The 19,506-nt window shown below is 40.6% G+C and overlaps 1 protein-coding gene and 1 non-coding gene across 2 annotated transcripts; one reads left to right on the top strand and one right to left on the bottom strand.

Moving 5' to 3' along the window:
- Positions 1-5,536: 5,536 nt before the first annotated feature.
- PARP2 (poly(ADP-ribose) polymerase 2) lies at positions 5,537-18,999 on the bottom strand. The gene is made up of 16 exons (XM_060098264.1): positions 18,911-18,999; positions 17,813-17,947; positions 17,408-17,478; positions 16,759-16,809; positions 10,858-10,954; positions 10,371-10,446; positions 9,650-9,752; positions 8,865-9,027; positions 8,474-8,612; positions 7,602-7,665; positions 7,386-7,520; positions 6,999-7,126; positions 6,735-6,834; positions 6,297-6,395; positions 5,927-6,051; positions 5,537-5,806 (listed from the first exon to the last, which is right to left on the bottom strand). Exons 1-16 carry the CDS (start codon positions 18,954-18,956, stop codon positions 5,647-5,649), a joined length of 1,692 nt encoding a protein of 563 aa, XP_059954247.1. The 5' UTR covers positions 18,957-18,999; the 3' UTR covers positions 5,537-5,646.
- On the top strand, positions 12,109-12,255 carry LOC132489738 (small nucleolar RNA SNORA62/SNORA6 family). The gene has a single exon (XR_009532116.1). It is a non-coding gene; the product is annotated as a small nucleolar RNA SNORA62/SNORA6 family (small nucleolar RNA).
- Positions 19,000-19,506: the final 507 nt, after the last annotated feature.

Genomic DNA, 19,506 nt, shown 5'->3' on the forward strand with positions numbered 1-19,506 from the left:
TATATTAATTGAAATTCTTCTAAAAGGAATGTTTATCCCCTCTTCCCCACTTATTTATATATTGAGTCATTCACATATCAGTATGGACTCATGAATATCTATTTTACTGTTTGGGAGCCTGTTGCATTTTATTACTTAAACTTCATAGTATGTATATTTCCATGCAACTTTTTTGGCCACTATTTATAAAGGAAAAATATATATCACAAAAATTCAGTATAGCATTTTTAATTGAGATATAATTCATTTTCACCTTTTTTTTTTTTTCTGGCTACACTACACAGCATGCAGGATCTTAGTTCCCTGACCAGGGATCAAATCTGTTCCCCCTTCCCCAGAGCCTTAAGCACTGGACTAGTGGTGTTAGGGCAGTCCTCTTTTTCACCCTATAATTCAGTGGTTTTTAGTATATTCCAACACTGCAACTATCACCATTAATTCCAGAACATTTTTATTACCTCCAAAAGAAACATTGTACTGAATCACTCCCCTCTCATCCCTTCCTCCAGCCACTGGCAATTGCTAATCTACTTTTCATCTCTATGGATTTGCCTATTCAAGACATTTTATATAAATGGAATCATACAATATGTGGCCTTTTGTGTGGCTTTCACTTAGCATGTTTTCAAGGTTCATCCATTTTGTAGCATGTATCAATACTTTATTCCATTTTATAATAAACAATACAATAATAAACAATAATACAATATAACAATAAATAATACAATAATATTCCATTGTATAGATACACCATATTGTGTTCATCCATTCATCAATTGATAGAACTTCTGGTTGTTTCCACTTTTTGGCTATTATTATGTTGCTATCAACAGTCAACGTACAAGTTTTTGTGTAAACATTTCTTTTCAATTCTCTTTACATACCTAAGATCAGGATTAGTAGGTCACATGGTAACTGTATGTTTTAACTATTTGAGGAACTGCCAAACTATTCTCCAAAGAAGCTGAGCCATTTTACATTCTCACCAGTAACGTGAGGTTTCTAATTCGTCCACATTTTCACCACGACTTGTTATTCTTGGTCTTTTTAATTGCCACCCTGCTAGTGTTTGTCAAGTGGTATCTTGTGATTTTGATTTGTTTCCTTAATATTTAATGATGTTGAACATTTTTCATGTGCTTATTATTGGGCATTTGTATGTCTTTGGAGAAATTTCTATTCAGATTCTTTGGTTGGTTTTTAACTGGGTTATTTATCTTTTTTATAAATTTATTATTTATTTATTTTTTGGCTGCGTTGGGTCTTTGTTGCTGCACGTGGGCTTTCTCTAGTTGTGGCGAGTGGGGGCTACTCTTCATTGTGGTACACGGGCTTCTCATTGTGGTGGCTTCTCTTGTTGTGGAGCATGGGCTCTAGGCGCACAGGCTTCAGTAGTTGTGGCTCGTGGGCTCTAGAGCGCAGGCTCAGTACTTGTGGCGCACAGGCTTAGTTGCTCCACGGCATGTGGGATCTTCCCAGACCAGGGCTTGAACCTGTGTCCCCTGAATTGGCAGGTGGATTCTTAACTACTGCGCCATCAGGGAAGCCCCTATTCATCTTTTTATTGTTGAATTGTAAGAGTTCTTTATATATTCTGGATACTAGATCCTCATCATGTTATGATTTGCAAATATTTTCTCCCATTCTATAGGTTGTCTTTTCACTTTCTTGATAGTGTCCTTTTTTTTCTTCCCCTAGTCTATCTATTTATTTATTTATTTATAATTAATTAATTATTTTTTGGCTTCATTGGGTCTTCATTGTGGCACGCAGAGTATTTTGTTGCATCATGTGGCCTCTTTGTTTCAGTACACGGGCTTCTCTCTAGTTGTGGTGTGCAGGTTTTCTCTCTCTAGTTGTGGCACACTGGTTCCAGAGTGCGTGAGCTCTGTAGTTTGCAGCACCTGGGCTCTCCAGTTGAGGAGCATGGGCTTAGTAGTTGTGGCACGTGGGCTTAGTTGCCTGGCAGCGTGTGGAATCTTAGTTCCCCGACCGAGGTTCGAACCTGTGTCCCCTGCATTGGAAGGTGGATTCTTTACCACTGGACCACCAAGGAAGTCCCGATAGTGTCCTTTGATTAACAAAAGTTTTAAATTTTGATGAACACTATTATTTTCTTTGGTTGATTGTGCTGTTGGTGTCATATCTCAGAAACTACTGCCTAATCCAAGGTCACAAGATTTCCATCTGTGTTTTCTAAGAGTTTTATAGTTTTAGCTCTTAAATCTTTGACACACTTTGAGTTAATTTCTGCATATAGTGTGAGGTAGTATTCCAAATTGATTACTTTGCATGTGGATATCCAAATTGTCTTGGCACCATTTATTGAAAAAACTATTCTTTCCCCCTTTTAGTAGTCCCGGCATCCTCGTTGAAAATCAGTTGACCATAGATACATGTATTTATTTCACAACTCTCCAATTTTACTGATCTATATACCATCTTTATGCCAGTACCACACTTTCTTGATTACTACAGCTTTGTAGTAAGTTTTGAAATCAGAAAGTGTGAGTCCTCCAACTTTTTCTTTTTCAAGATTGTTTTGGCTATTCAAGATCACTTTGCAATCTCATATGAATTTTAGTTTTGTCTTGTTCATTTGTGCAAAAAGGCTATTGGAATTTTGACCAGAATTGTGCTGAATCTGTAGATCACTTTGGGGAGTATTGCCATCTTAGATATATTAAATTTTCCAATCCATGAACACAGAGTGTATTTCCACCTATTTGGGTCTTCTTAAATTTCTTTCCATAATGTATTGTCATTTTCAGTGTACAAGTTTTGCGATTTAAATCTACTCCTAATTATTTTTTGATGCTATTATAAAGGGATTTTAATTTCCTTTTCAGATTATTCATTGCTAGTGTATAGAAATACAATTGATTTTTGTATATTGATCTTGTATCCCGCAACCTTGTTGAACTTATTATCTCTAATTTCTTTTTGTATGTATTGTTTAGGGCTTTATATATATATTAGATCATGTAATCTAATATATATATATATTAGATCATGTAATCTAATATATATATTAGATCATATAATCTAATCTCTCTGTATATTACATCATGTAATTAATCTATATATATATTAGATCATGTAATCTAATATATATATGTATATTAGATCATCATGTAATCTGCCAATATAGTTTTTCCTCTTCCTTTTCAATATGGATGCCTTTTCCCCTCTATTCCTTATCTAATTACTGTGCCCAGAATCCAGTACAGTGCTGAATGGAAGTGGTGAGAGCAGATATCCTGGTCTTGTTCCTGATCTTTGGGGAAAAACTTTCAGTCTTTTTGCGGTTTTTCATAGACATCCTTTATTAGGTTGAAGAAGGTCCTTTCCATTCTTAGTTTGTTGAATGTTTATTGTGAAAGGGTGTTGAATTTTGCCAAGTGTTTGTTCTGCATCTAATGAGATGGTCATGTGACTTTTGCCCTACATTTGGCAAAAGTCACAACCATCAATTTTTGTTGATTTTTGTATGTTGAACCAACCTTGCATTTCTGCAATAAATCTCATTTGGTCATGCTGTATAATCCTTTTTTATGGTTTGCTGGTTTAGGCTTGATAGTATTTTATTTTTGTATCTACATTCTTTTTTTTGGCTGAGCTGGGTCTTCATTGCAGCATATGGGCTCTTCATTGTGGGCTTCTCTCTCTAGTTGCAGCATGTGGGCTTCTCTAGTTGTGGCGCATGAGCTCCAGAGTGCACGGGCTCAGTAGTTGCGGCGTGCAGGCTCTCTAGTCGTGGCACGCAGGTTTAGTTGCCCCGCGGCATGTGGGATCTTAGTTCCTCACCCAGGGATCGAACCCATGTCCCCTGCATTGGCAAGTGGATTCTTGACTACTCGATCACCAGGGAAGTCCCTGTATCTACATTCTTTTATTTTTTTAAAATAAATGTATTTACTTATTTTTGGCTGTGTTGGGCCTTTATTGCTGCACGTGGGCTTTCTCTAGTTGTGGCGAGCAGGGGCTGCTCTTCGTTGTAGTGCACAGGCTTCTCATTGCAGTGGCTTCTCATTGTGGAGCACGGGCTCTAGGTGCGTGGGTTTCAGTAGTTGTGGCACATGGGCTCAGTAGTTGGCTCACGGGCTTAGTTGCTCTGCGGCATGTGGAATCTTCCTGGACCAGGGCTTGAACCTGTGACCCCTGCATTGGCAGGCGGATTATTAACCACAGTGCCTGTATCTACATTCTTACAGGATACTGGTCTATAATTTTCTTGTGATATCTTTATCTGGGTTTAATTTTTTTTTTTTGCGCAGGCCTCTCACTGTTGTGGCCTCTCCCGTTGCGGAGCACAGGCTCCGGATGCACAGGCTCAGCGGCCATGGCTCACGGGTCCAGCCGCTCCGCGGCATGTGGGATCTTTCCCGACCGGGGCACGAACCCGCGTCCCCTGCATTGGCAGGCGGACTCTCAACGACTGCACCACCAGGGAAGCCCTGGGTTTAGTTTTATATTGCCTTATGGAATGAGTTGGGAAGTATTCCCTTCTCTTACATTTTTTTGAAGTGTATAGTCTAGTTTTTTTTTTTGTTTTTTTGTTTGCGGTACACGGGCCTCTCGCTGTTGTGGCCTCTCCCGTTGCGGAGCACAGGCTCCAGACGCGCAGGCTCTGGATGCGCAGGCTCAGCCGCTCCGCGGCATGTGGGATCTTCCCGGACTGGGGCACGAACCTGCGTCCCCTGCATCGGCAGGTGGACTCTCAACCACTGCACCACCAGGGAAGCCCCTATAGTCTAGTTTTAATAGCAGCATAGTATTTCAATGAGAATATATTTAACTAGTTCCTTATTTATGGGTTTTTTTGCATATAACAATTCTGCAGTGACATCATCTATGTAAACATGTACATCTGTAATTTTTAGGTCAAAGGGTGTGTACATTTAAAATTTTTGATAGATATTGGTAATCTGGTCTCTAAAAAGTTACAAGCTATTGTTTTCATTTAAATAACCTTCATTGTTACTAAGGAAGTATGTTGTATGTGTGTGTTTATCTGTGTTGCATGTGTTTACAAATAGTCAAGAAGTCTCTGGATCTGTTTTAGACTTTGGTACTTCTTAGATGGAGTGGGGTACATCAAAATCATTCTCCTTCTCCCCCTTCCTCCCTGAGATATGTTTAGGCTTAGACAGTCCTCGAAGTGCTACCCCAAAATACCTAGGATGCTAAGTGGTGGGAGACCTGGTCTGCAGGTGGTAAACAGGGGAAAAAGGCAAGTGAGAAGATTTGTATGGGAAACAATTCAGTCTTTGCTGCCTCTACCCTTCCTATAATACTACCCAACAAACTCCAGTTTGCAGAAAAACTGTATTAAATGGGGAAAAACATTAACCTTCATTAGTCTCCCTCAATGCACAGAGGCTATTCTGCTGTGAAAGAACAGAACAGGATCCTGAGTAACCTGCAGCTAGCTGTGGCAGACGCAGAGAAGCTATATTTTCTGTCCTGGAAATAAAGATACACTAACATCAGAAGAAATATGTGCTTGCAGAAGTAAAGCCCGAAGAAGCCAGTGGAAGATTTGTACTGTCTTTATTACAGAAAATATGAGAAAATCGAAAGTACAACGTTGCCTGTTTTCTTGCTTGAAGATCATATTTTCTCTGGTTTGTTTAATATCAACATTCACCACAGCTGCAGGAAATTAAATCGAACCTTTAGAAGGTATCGCATATGGACCTGGTTGGGGTTATAGACAATAAATTCGTTGTAGTTGAGGGTATAACCCTCTGGATTCAGAATTCCTGTGTCACTTGCTGGTCCCAAGGGCACTGTACTCCCATTCCTGCCAAATGGAAGAATGTGTGTCAACATCTGCCTCTGGTTCAGAAGTTTGAATAGAGAAAGTAGAGAGTCTTATCTGTCCAAAAGGAGTTTTCTGACCCTCCAGGCTCTGAGTACTTACAAGGTGATGGCGCACGTAGGACTGGGAGCCATCTTGCCCAGCCCCTTGGTGCTGTGTTTGCCCTGAAGTAATCCTTCTGCCTCTGGATTGGCCCCTAGTAGCTCATTACACTGACCTAGAGCTACCTGCAAAGAAAAGGATCTTTAAATGACCACATCCTACTGAAATGAATGGCCTAAAGTTAAACAGAAAACTCCATCAGTACTTTCTTCTCCTACTCCAGCAGAAGAATCGAATGCAGTGGAAATTGCACTTGGCTTCCCTCTCAGGTTCTCCCAGGTGAACCTCTTGGTTCTGTGGCTGAACTTTTCTCTTTGGAAAAACAGGAACTAATAATAAACTAGAAATCACGGATGTGTTCCTGCCTTACCTCTGACAGGAGCAGAAGTCCAGTATCCTTTAGGCGAGTGGCAAAGCAGTAATTGGCACTCTTGGAAGACATGTCAGCAAAGTAGATTCCTTTTCCAAACTGAAACACATAAATAAAAAACAAGGTCAACTGCCTAACCCATTGTGTTAGAAGGGAGGCTCATACCACTGACCCTGTGTTTTATTATCTTAAATACAATATAGACCCTTCTCCATTTCCCCTCACAATTCTGTTCCAAGAGAAGGCAGAAGCATCAATGAATCTCTGCTTTCTGGGGAGAAAGGAGGGATATCCTTAGGAATTTAAGAAAGGAAGGTCACAGTCAATGCCAGGTCACCACCTAATCCTAATCTAGGAAAAAAAAAGGGGGGGGGGAAGGACTGAGAAAATTGTATTCTTTTCCCTTGTACCTACCTCCAGGGTTCAATTTCTACTCACCATGTAACCTGTGATGGGAGCCTCAGGTGGGGCGATTCGAAGCCCGTGGCTCAGGATTCCCACCCAGTTACTCAGCCTGGAACCATGCCATAGCAGCATCCTAAGGAAGAGCCAATATTATTGTACTCTCTCTTGCTCTCCTGCAAATATAGGCCATAAGCATAAAAAAACACCAACAGCTGTCTCCGCTATCCTTCTCTATAAGTTCCATAACTGCGCTTCAGGCAAGGGAATGTCTTCCCAAACCCAAAGCTAAATGGACACCTGTTATGAAGGTCCTCTCTGAAGGCTTCTTTCTCACCCTCCTTCTCTACTTCAAAAACATCCAGCAAGGTCATGGTATAGCCACTGTGTGTGGGAGCATGCGTAGACTGTAGGTACTGGGAAATCACCTGTGAAGAAGAATGAAAGAAATGGCTGATGCAGGCTCTATAAGAGACCAAGGTGAGCTGAAGAACCTCAGGGCTTCTGGTATAAATTGGCCCAAATGGTCTCACAAGGACAGCTAGAAAGAGCCCTACCTTCCCAATTCCTAGTAAATAGAAGTTCTGCCCTAAAGTTTTCTCTTAACCAGAAGTAGTCAGAGAACAGAGGGATGGGGAAGGGTGGATCATTTATTTTGTTATGAAAATAAATGATCATTTTTCTTACTTTGAACTCATAACTCTCATGGTCTAAAGGGTGCAAAGCACAATGTAGCTTTCTATAGTGTTGGTCCAGTGGGTGTTCTGGGCTTTGCAGTTCTGTCTTCACCAGTTTAATGGCAATTTCAATGTCTCCCAAAGCCTGACAAGATGAGACAGAAAATCAGTGTGGGAGAAACCTGGGACAAGAGATGTAATACTTCCCAATCCACACATATCTCACCTCTAGTAGCTGTACTTTGTCTGACAGTTCTTTCTCTGTCCGGATTAATGGAGGGGTACGGAGTCTAGGACAGAGATATAACCAATAATTAATTCTCTGATGTGTGGCCAAAAGGCACATGACTAAAAATAACAGACTAAAGATAGGTCCTTTAGAAAATAGGTATAAGAAACTGGGGTTTTCCATTTGATAGAGATCTGTAAGAGATTTTAACTTCCAAATATATAAAGAGATATTATGCATATACTCTGAGTAGGATAAAATGAACAAGCTATATAGATTTTGACATTTGGGACTAGAGTTAAAATTCCTTTTTATGGGAACTTTTTAAAAATAAGATGTATTGACATCAATAAGGAATAGTTTGGATGAAGTCCTATCTAGAGGCAGAAATATACCTATTGACCAATTGGGGTTATTTCTAGGTCACAGGCTTCTATAAAGAAATAGAGGAATAAAAATAAAGTAAGCACCAGAATGCAGAATCAACAAAGATAAAATGTATTTTATATACCTAACATCCTTCGAGTTCACAGAAATGGTGTTAGTGTGTTACTGTCACCTTAAAGAACAGGAAACAGGGTGATAGGCCTGAAGGTGTTTTACATGTTGGTTGGATAGCTAGACCCACTCTCTCTTGAGTTGGTAACTTCCACTCTGTCAGAGAATATGGTTGTACTCAGGCCAGGAGATCACATCCCATACTCATAAGCTGATTAAATAGGCTATCTATCAATCATTTTGGCTCTACAGCTATTCAAGATGATCATTTCCTTAGAAATGAAAACTTAAAAAGATTATAGTTGCTGCTGAGTGATGTAGGGGATATGGCTGGGCAGAATACCAAAGTGAAGTAACAGCACAGGCCTTACCCAAAGTCATGTGGGATTCTGGTGTAGAATTCATTGCATGCTTCCATGAGAGCTCGTCCATGCTGGCCAGCCCGAATACAATCCTCAATCTTCTTAAGAGACTGGTAACCTGCCTTGATTTGTGCCACTGTCAGCTTCCCTGCAGACCCAGCCAGAGATCAGACTCCACAACTAGGGTCCCAGCCTGTAAAATGTATTTGTGTCCCTGCCCAACAAAGACTCTCACCTTTCAACTTTCAAAATTGTTCTTCCTCCCCCCACGCAACCTCTCACCCCAAATCTTTCTTTATTCAGTAATATCAGCAAGCTTTAAATCATGATGGTGATAAAATATCCTGGTAAAGGAACTAGGATATGAAGTGAGAATGTAGGATAGAATCTGAAGTCCTACCAAGTGGGGCTTTCTTGGTATCATACTTCATTTCTACCATCATCTCTTCCATGGCCTGGACATTACAGATCAACTTTATCAGCTCCTGTACACGAAGATCTAGCTGTGACTCTGGTTTCAAGGGGGATTTGAGAGATTCACCTTTATTTGTTTCCTCTTCACTCTACAGCAAAAAAAAAAAAAAAAAAAAAAAATCATAAAATCTGAAAGGATCTATTTTACGCTCCCTGCGAGGACTGGCTCTACAATATTCCTGGCAGGTCAACATCAGCCTCTGCTTGAACACAGGCCCATTCCATTATTAACCTAGTTAGAGTACTCAGTGTGACTTCCACCTTCTAGTCCTACTTCTGCTTCCCATAGTTAAACACTCAGAGTAAGTCTATAAGGCCCTACAAATATGATGTCATTAAGTATGTAAAGAGGCTATTGTATCTCAAATCTTCTCACCTTAAAAAGACTGGTTTTCCATTTTTCAGATATGTGACAGTTTTCAGGACAGATCCTTTTAGCATCCTGGTTATAACTCAGCATTCAAAATTAAATTTTTTTTTAAACTGTGGTATATAACTAGAAGTGAAGGCAACTCTAAATCTACTTTTATCAGTTTGACTATTTATTACTCCTCTCTTGATTCATAATATTAAACTTCTGGAAACAGGACCTAAGATTTTATAAGAACCTTAGTAAATAACAGAGACTAGGACCTCATCTAAGTCACTCTGCTAGACTTCACCCTGGTTAAGAGGAAACAGTTCTTCCCTAAACGTATAGTCAGAGTTTACCTGAGTATTGGTGGTATAGTCCATTTGTAGCATATCATATTTTCCAGGCACCTTCTCAAACTTCTCACGATCTTCCCAATTATTTTTTGTTTTGTCAAGGAATCTGTAAAGTTCAAGGTGGTGAGAAAATCCTACAAACAAGGGTCTACTACTAGGGATGGTCTTACAATTATTTCCTAAGAACATCTTCAAACTCTTTATTTCCTGCGACATCAATTTTCCATAAATCTAGATTCTGAATTAGGACCCTGAATGGACAGAAAAGCTCTAGAGACAAAGGGAACAAAAAAAATGGGAAAAAAAGGATGCTTGAGCTTCCCAAAGGCCCCAAACATCACAAACGTCGTTGAGATTTAAGACAAAAGATCCCTATCCAATCCTTTTCTCTGAAAGAAACATTCCCAGAGACTCCAGAAATTTTTTCATATCATAGTAAAATAATTTTTCAAACTGTAGCTGAATAGTCTCATCTCATTTTCCCCAAATTTCCTAAATTGTTTGTCATGTGCTAAATATATTAGCTTCTTCTCTTTTTAGTCAATTTCACGGTTCCAGGTGATTTAATCACTAACTAAGGATGCAATTTGGTGTTCCGATCATACAATGTCACAGTGGAAAGACATTATCATTTAGGCCAAATCACACTTACTATAAAATTCTTAAAGAAGAGATATCCAAGAAGAAGAAGGATATATTTTTGTACTCATTTCTTAGCACTCACTTCTTTTGAAAGATTTCCTTGGCCTTGTTGAGGTCCCCAGAACAAGCCACCAAGCTGTGCTGCCCCATTTTCCCAACTGCAAAGTAAATGCCACATGTAAGATGGTTCTCTGCCCCCCAACCCAAGAATAGTTCTCTGATAGCAACAAGCCAGCTCTCTAAGGTCTCTCTGCTTAGCATCTGACAAATGGGCAGGAAGGGAAGAAGGAAAAGGTGAAAGGGCTTAGGGAACTGATCCTGTTGCCTCTGAACAGCACTAGCAGCCCAATTGCAGGAGAGTTCTCAGCCTCAACAGGCTGCTAGTAGTTTTTCTGATGGGAACTTGCAAATGAGGATGCTGGCCACTCCCCAGTTTCAAGCAGCACAGTTTGATTCCTAAGCCTCTGACAGGTTAGAGAAACTCCACTTCACCAGTTTAAACCCAGAGGATCCTTTCGCTACTCACTTTCTGAATAATAATTCATAAAATCCACAATAAAAGTCATTACCTCGGCCCCATCTCATCCAAACACTGAAGTTCCTCTGTGCATCATCTTCTAACAGCTGGATCAGATAATACTTGTTGTTGTTGAACTGGAGATTGGTCTACGATGATAGAAATATGAACATAAAAGGACAGAAGTTTGCAAATGGAAGCTACATAAACTAATGACTCTTCCTTGGTCACAGGTACCAGTAATTGCCATGAGGAAAGGACAGCAAGGGACAAGAAAATCAGGTTCCTGTAAGAGTAAGGATATAAGAAAGGAGGAAAAGGGTTTCTATATTAAACTTTGAGTTCCTAGGAATTAAAGGCTGGAAGCTTCCTAAAACCTCTACCCAACCTCAAATATCATCACTTCCCTCCATAGATGTTTCCGAGGCCATATGTATTTTCCAGCTCCCAATCCATTCCCAATAACTGTTTTCCAAGTGAAAACAATTTTGATGCCCCAAAGATCTGTAACGATTATGCTTGTTTGTTTAGACAATTTATTCTTCAATAGTTCCACTTACAGCTCCGGTTTGTCAGCTGCAGCAATCTGACAATGAGCTGAGAGCAGGATGTAAGGAGGGGAGGGAGGACAGGCAGAAACCACTGCCACATCTGCCCCATACCTAACGTGACCTGAGCTGGAGACATTCAGAGAAAATGTGACTAGTGTCTAAAAAGCGGTATCCTGTGAGTAACTTACTCTGAGTGAAGAGAGTGAGCAGTCCATGATAAGGAACAGCAGCTTGTGCTGTAAGGCCAAACCCTGGTCATCAAGGCAGTCTTCTTTGTTAAGTGTGTTTCCTGTTCCTACCTCCTGTCTGCTCACATTATAAAGTCGCAGATGGTAGAACAAAATGGGGCCTTAGGATCTTTTCTATCTGCTCATGATATTTTAACTGAAAAAGGTGGTAATAAAAGAATACTAGGTAGCTGTTAAAAGTATATATGGGGCTTCCCTGGTGGCGCAGTGGTTGAGAATCTGCCTGCTAATGCAGGGGACACGGGTTCGAGCCCTGGGCTGGGAGGATCCCACATGCCGCGGAGCAACTAGGCCCGTGAGCCACAACTACTGAGCCTGCGCATCTGGAGCCTGTGCTCCGCAACGAGAGGCCGCGATAGTGAAAGGCCCGCGCACTGCGATGAAGAGTGGCCCCCGCTTGCCACAGCTAGAGAAAGCCCTCGCACAGAAACGAAGACCCAACACAGCAAAAATAAATAAATTAATAAACTCCTACCCCCAACATCTTCTTTTAAAAAAAAAAAAAAAGTATATATGATACAGAGTGGAGGCCAGTCTTGGCCAATGAACTTCTGAGTGTCGGAAGTGTGCTATATTAACGGCAGGATTTTCGCTAACACCAGTAGAGCTTGCCTCTGTGACTGGAGTTTGATAGTACTCGCTGCCACAGGCAAAAAAAAAAAAAAAAAAAAAAAAAAAAAAAGTATATATGATAGATCAATCAATTCAAATATGAAGACATATTCAGGAAATACATTAACCAGGCATGTGTAGTATCTATCCAAAACAACAAAAATAAACAAAGAGAAAAAAGATTAAAAAGAAAAAAATTGGATATCAGCATCATGGTGGAGAAAAGATGCTCCCTTCATCTCTCCCCTTCAATCTGCAACCAGTAAAAAAAATCCACAACTCAACAAAGGTGCCTCTGTCTTACACTCTAGGATGCCAGAGAATTCCACACATCTGTACATCTAAAGGTGGGTGGACTGGGACACATAGAGGAGGTGGAACCAGGGCAACAGTGGAGGCGGTGCCTGCGATTCCGTGCCCCCAGAGAACCTGGCGGCAGCAGGTGAGGCGGTGCACAGGACTCTGGCGTCCTGGCTGCAGTGGTGCTGGCAGCCACAGGTAACTTGGTAGCAGTGACAGGGGAGCCATGGAGGGCCTGTGACTCTGGCCCCTGCACCTTCACCCTCAGTGGCGGCTCCCGGCTAAACATAATACCAGACAACTCAGAGACACTGGCGACCCGGCTCCCCGCGCCTTTTCCTGTGACTTAGGAGATCCCAGACGAACAGAGGCTCCTGCCATCCTGGTGCCCCAGGTGGTGACGCCAGTGACAGCAGCAGCAGCAAAGCACCAATGACCTTGGAGGCACAACAGTGATAAGGAGGGCACCAGGTGACCCCTGACAGAGGTGGAGGGTGGAAAGTGCTCTCAAACGTAACTAGAGGTAGGTCCGATAAGAGAAACCAAAATCTTGTGTTACAGCGCCACCTACTGGAAAACAAAAGAAAGGCCTCTAATTTCTAACCTGTTGAATCCTCAGAATCAAGATTTTAAAAAAAGCTTTACCTAAAGAAGAGCGGTGTTTGCTACTTCAGACGTACTGGCAGAGGAACAACTCATCAAACACCACGAAGAACCACAGTTACAGTGTATCATGAAAAGAAAATGACAATTTTCCAGAAACCAAACTTAAAGTCATGGAATATTGTGATCTAACTGATAGAGAATACAAAATAACTCATGAAGAAGCTCAATGAGCTAAAAGAAAACTCAGAAAGGCAGTTCAATGAGCACAGGAATAAAATTAATGAACAGAAGGAATACTTTTCTGAAGAGATTAAACCTATAAAAGAACCAAGCAGAAAGAAATAATAGCTGAGAACTTCCTAAACCTGGGGAAGAAAATTGATAGACCGCTCCATGAAGCTAAGAGAGCATCTAATTCCCTCAACACAAAAAGATTTTCTCCAGGACACATTATATTAAGACTGTCAAAAGTCGATGACAAAAGAAGAGTTTTAAAGGCAGCCAGGGAAAAAAGTATGATTACCTATAAAGGAATATTTATTAGGCTATCAGCAGATTTCTCAGAAGAAACTCTAGAGGAGTGGAATGACATTCTCAAAATACTGAAAGATAAAAACTGTTAGCCAAGAATACTCTACCTAGCAAAGTTATCATTCAGATATGAAGGAGAAAAAAGGCTTTCCCAAACAAAAGTTGAGAGAGTTCATCACCACTACACCTACTTTACAAGAAATGTTGAAAGGAGCTCTTCTACTTGAAAGAAAAAGACAAAGGTACACAAAACTTTGAGTAAGGTGATAAACAGAATCAGAAAATTACAACTCTATCAGAATAGGTTTAAACAGCATAAAGGGTAAAGGGAAAAAAAGCAGAAAAAACAACTATAGCTACTTCAATTTGGTAACAAACTTACAACATAAAAAGGGATAATTTGAGACAACAAATACATAAAAGGGGAAGAAGAAGAGGATGGAAGCCATATAGTCAAATGAAGATGCTATAGCAGAAAAAGGACTATTTTATCTAAGAGACGTTTATACAAACCTCATGATAACCACAGAGCATAAATCTAGAGCAGAGGCACTAAACATTAAAAAAAAAGGAAACTGAGAAAAACATCATAGAAAACCACCAAACCAAACTGGCAAACAGAAACACAAGGAAAAAGAAACAATGGAAATATAGAACAACCAGAAAACAAAAGACGAAATGACAATACTAAGTCTTCATCTATCAATAATCATCCTAAATGTAAATGTATTGAATTCACCAATCAGAAGACACAGAGTGGGGCTTCCCTGGTGGCGCAGTGGTTAAGAATCCACCTGCAGGGGACACAGGTTCGAGCCCTGGTCCGGGAAGATCCCACATGCTGCAGAGAAACTAAGCCCGTGCGCCACAACTACTGAGCCTGCGCTCTAGAGCCCACGAGCCACAACTACTGAGCCCGCATGCCACAACTACTGAAGCCCACACGCCTAGAGCCCATACTCCACAAGAGAAGCCACCACAATGAGAAGCCCATGCACCACAACGAAGAGTAGCCCCCGCTCGCTACAACTAGAGAAAGCCCACGTGCAGCAACAAAGACCCAATGAGGCCAAAAAATAAAATAAATAAATTAATTAAAAAACAAACAAACAAACAAAACCCCGCAAAAGACACAGAGTGGCTGGAGGGATTAAAAAATAAGATCCACCTATATGCTGCCTCCAGGAGACTCAGCTCAGCTCTAAAGACAAACAGGCTCAAAGTGAAGGGATGGAAGATGATACTCCAAATGGCAGCCAAAAGAAAGCAGGTATAATTAATACTCATATCAGGCAAAATACACATCAAGAAAAAAGTTAACAAGAGACAAAGATGGACATTACATAATGATAAAGGGGACAATTCATTAAGAAGACAAGTTTTTCAATATATGTACACCTAATTCAGGAGCTCCAAAATATGTAAAGCAATTATTAAGAGACCTAAAGGAAGAAACTGACAGCAACATAATAATAGTTGGGGACTTTTAACACCCAAATTACATCAATGGATAGATCATCCAGATAGAAAGTTAATAAGGGAACAGCAGCCTTAAATGAAACATTAGATCAGATAGATTTGATAGATTTGTACAGAACACTGTATCTAAGTGCAGCAGAATACACATTCTTCTCAAGTGCACAAGGAACTTTCTCAAAAATAGATCATATTGATATGTTGAGGTACAAAACAGGTCTCAATAAATATAAGAAGACTAAAATCGTATGAAAAACCTTTTCTGATCACGTGAAACTACTACAACAATGTAGAAATCAACTACAAGAAGAAAGCTGGAAAAATCACAAATATGTGGAGACTGAACAACATGCTACTGAACAACTATTGGGTCAACAAAGAAATCAAAGGAGAAATTAAAAATACTAAAGATGAAATGAAAATAAGACATACCAAAATCTATGGGATGCAGCAAAAGTGGTATTAAAAGGGAAATTTAAAGCAATACAGGCCTACCTCAAGAAACAAGAAAAATCCTGAATAAACAATCTAACCTCATACCTAAGGGAACCAGAAAAAGAGCAAATGAAGCCCAAAGTCAGCAGAAGGAAGGAAATAATAAAGATCAGAGTAGGAATAAATGAAATAGAGACTAAAAAGACGATAGTAAAGATCAATGAAACTAACAGCTGGTTCTTTGAAAAGATAAACAAAATTGACAAACTTTTAGCTAGACTCAGAAAAAAAAGGGATAAGGCTCTGATAAATAAAATCAGAAACAAAAGAGGGGAAATAACAATGAGTACCACAGAAATACAAAGGATTATAAAAGAATATTATGACTAGCTATATGCCAACAACTGGACAACCTAGAGGAAATTGACAAATCTTAGAATCATACAACCTTCCAAGACTAAATCATAAAGAGATAGAAAATGTGAATGGACCAAACCCTAGTAAAGAGACTGAAATAGTAATTAAAAAACCTCCCCCAAAACAAAACATTACCCTGATATCAAAACCAGACAAGGACAACACAAAAAAGAAAATTAGAGGCCCATATCTCTGATGAGCATAGAGAACTGTATGGTGACAGATGGGAACTAAATTTTCGGTGGTGAGCACCCTTTAATGCTTACAGAAGTAGAAATCTAATGTTGTACATGTGAAATTTATATAATGTTATAAACCAATGTTACCTCAATAAAAAGTAAATTTAAAAAATTAATAAATTTAACTACATAAAAATGTAAAACTTCAGTAAGGGCAAAAAGTATACCATAAGGAAAATCAAAAGGCAAATGACAAATCTGGAAAATATATAAGCAATTTATATTATAGACAAAGGACTATCCTCCATATTATATAAAGTTCCTCAAAGCCCATAAGAAAAAAGACCAACAACCTATCAGAAAATGATATGAACAGAGGGTTCATAGGTTCAGTAAAAGACATAAAATCTACTAAAAGATCTGCTTTTCATAGAGGACTCCACTATCAGGTAGAGTGCTCTAGGGCTGAGTACTTGGGAGTATGAACCCTTAGGGGCTAATATAAGGGACTTCAGAATTAAAGATTTGGGCACTGGGACACTGTCAACAATAATTATCAAGAAGAAATTCTCATAAATAAAATAGTTTCTTCCCTTACCTGATTTAGCATGACATCATAGACATCATTTCCTTCACAGTATACATGGGCCTAGAGAGAAAAGAAAAAAAGTGACATTTGTACAGTCACAGCCCTGATGAGATCCTAAGCGAGGCTCTAAATTTTCTTATGCCTTGAGGTAGTATTCTCCCACTCTACCAACATGCATCTTCCAGGGAAAGAAATGCAAAAGTATGTTCTTCTACACATAAACTGTCATTCCTATGATGAAAACATGTTGCCTTTTTGTAATTACAGAAATACAAATCAGTCTTACTCAGTTAAAGGAAACCTGTTCCAGAGGAAGCCTTTCTTCTGTATTCTTCAAATCCTTTTCCCATTCATCAGTAACTCATGCCATACATACCAGGGCAGTTTCTCATTAGAACATTGATAATGATACAATTTTCTAACTGAGAAAGAGAATGAGGTGTGGAAAGCTGATGACGACTCCAGAAGTTAACCATGCTAAAAAACACCCTGATGATTACCCCCAAACCCCACCCCTGCCATCACTCAGCCTTGGAGAGAGTTAATCACTAGTAATATTTGGAGAGCATTCCTAAAATGGATACTAGCAATGTTCCAGACAGGAATCCCAATAACAAATGAATAACTGCTCCCTGAGAAATCCATGGGAGTCTCTCACCTTCCCCACCTTGGCTGTGCACTCTGGGTCCACTGGAGCTTTGCCCTTTAACAGCAAGGTCTTCACAGACTCTGAGGAAAGACAGATATGTACCACATCTACTTGTATGGGAATCAAAAATATCTGTCATGGTTAGACAGAAACCTGTCATAATTAACTTTGCCCTTCCCAAGCACTCCTGATCTGCTCAGGTCTCAGTTCATCTCAAATACAGGAAACTGAAGATTTTGAGAAAGTAGGTGAGTCCTGTGGTATGCCCAAAAGATAGAAAGTTAATTATATCTTCAAGAAAGGAAGAAATAAGAGTTGAAAAAACAAGATACCCACCCCCCTGACCCTCACCCTTCCCAGAGACCCCCTTGCTGGCCCAGGTGCTCCCTGGCCTATGTATGTCGGGGAGCTGACCTTGCTTGTCTTCCGTCCTGTCATTATCAGCCTTTCCTCCAGCCACAGGCTCCTTTTTCATCTTCTGGCATTTTCGAATTTTCTTTGCAGATGGAGGGTCTTCTGTAGCTGTTTTGCCATTATTAACTCTTTCAGCTTCATTCAATGATACAGAATGGGCAAGAAGCATGGGCAAAGAAGCAAAAGAAAGAATGAGTACACACTGAATATGATGCTACTTTGAAAAAACATCTTTTTAAAGAAATAGATTGAGGTGGTTTTGTAAATTTACAAAGAAATAATTACTGCCACACCACTGTTCTTGAAAACAGTATGAGTTCCTGAATTGCTATTCTAGCCACATAAAACTAAACAAAGCAAAATGGAGCCTTGAGGTCCTTGTGAGCTCATGGCCTGAGGCATGAGTCTCATAGCCTGCTGATCTCTTCCGTTTACTTGTGCCCCAATACCACCCAAATATCTATCCTCAAACTACCTAAGGTGGTATGAGATAATGGTTACTAGAGTGCTCTGGAGTCTGTGCCTAACTTAGAGCCCAGCCCTGTCTCTTCCAGCTGTTTAATGGTGTAGAAGTTATTTCATCTCTTAGTACCTCAGTTGCCCCAACTGATAAATCCAGAGGAAGACAACACAGTACCGAATTTGTGGGGTGGACCTATGCACGTAAGAACACAATACACAGAGTATGATATCTCATCATAAGTCAGTTCTAAGAGTTGCATTTTATTATCTCTGAAACTGGGATGCATTTTACCATGGATGACTTATAAGTAGTGAATCATGTTTTAATTGGAAGCGTGTCTCCTTGCTTAGTGGTACATAAAACAATGATGCACCTTACAATTAATTTTTTTTAACTGGATGACATTAGGTATTTAAGATAGTGCTGGCACTAAATTAGTTGTTACAGGTCAACAAGCTGTTATACACAGTTCTGTAATCACAAAAGCTCTTGAGAACAGAACATTTCAAAGTTCGGTACCAAGACAAGTGCTGGTTCAGGCGGCGATGGAAGTAGGAAGGGCTATAGCAGAGGGCACCGTTCCTTTTCCGACTTCCCGCCCCCCAACTTTCTGCCCCCAACAATGCACTCCAAACCTCGCGCCCGGCCGCCGCCTGTCCCCCGCCGCCGCCGAGCTGCCATGGAGCCAGAACGCTGATGTCATCAACCCTCTCCCAAGTATCGCCGGCTCAGTCAAAAGGCGGGAGCACGTAATGCGCGTGCGTCCCAGCGAGGAGTTTCCAGGGGAGGTACGCTCCGCAGTATTTGCATGTCGCAATGTGTTGCGGGAAGTCACCATAACCTACAAATGTATGTAGGGTTGGGAGCCTTATAAGGCGGGCGCCGGTAAGTTTTCGGCGTAGGGCGGAGGGAAGCTCATCGATGGGGCCACAAGCTGAGTGCGTGTAGTCACTCCGTTCCATGTCCCTTGGGAAGGTCTGAGACTAGGGCCAAAAGCGGCCCTAACAGGGCTCTCCCTGAGTTGCGGGGAGGTGAGTTCCCAGAGAACGGGGCTCCGTGCGAGGGACAGACTGGGCAGGAGATGCCATTGATCCCGCCCTTGGGGAGGGACTTGGCGGATGCCTCCTTAGCCGGAGCTTGGAACAGACTCACGGCCAGCGAAGTGAGTTCAATGGCTGAGGTGAGGTACCCTGTATGGGGGCCTCATAACCCAATTCAGACTACTCTCTCC

This window comes from Mesoplodon densirostris, chromosome 4 (assembly GCF_025265405.1).
Source record: "Mesoplodon densirostris isolate mMesDen1 chromosome 4, mMesDen1 primary haplotype, whole genome shotgun sequence".
Taxonomy (NCBI): Eukaryota; Metazoa; Chordata; class Mammalia; order Artiodactyla; family Ziphiidae; genus Mesoplodon; species Mesoplodon densirostris.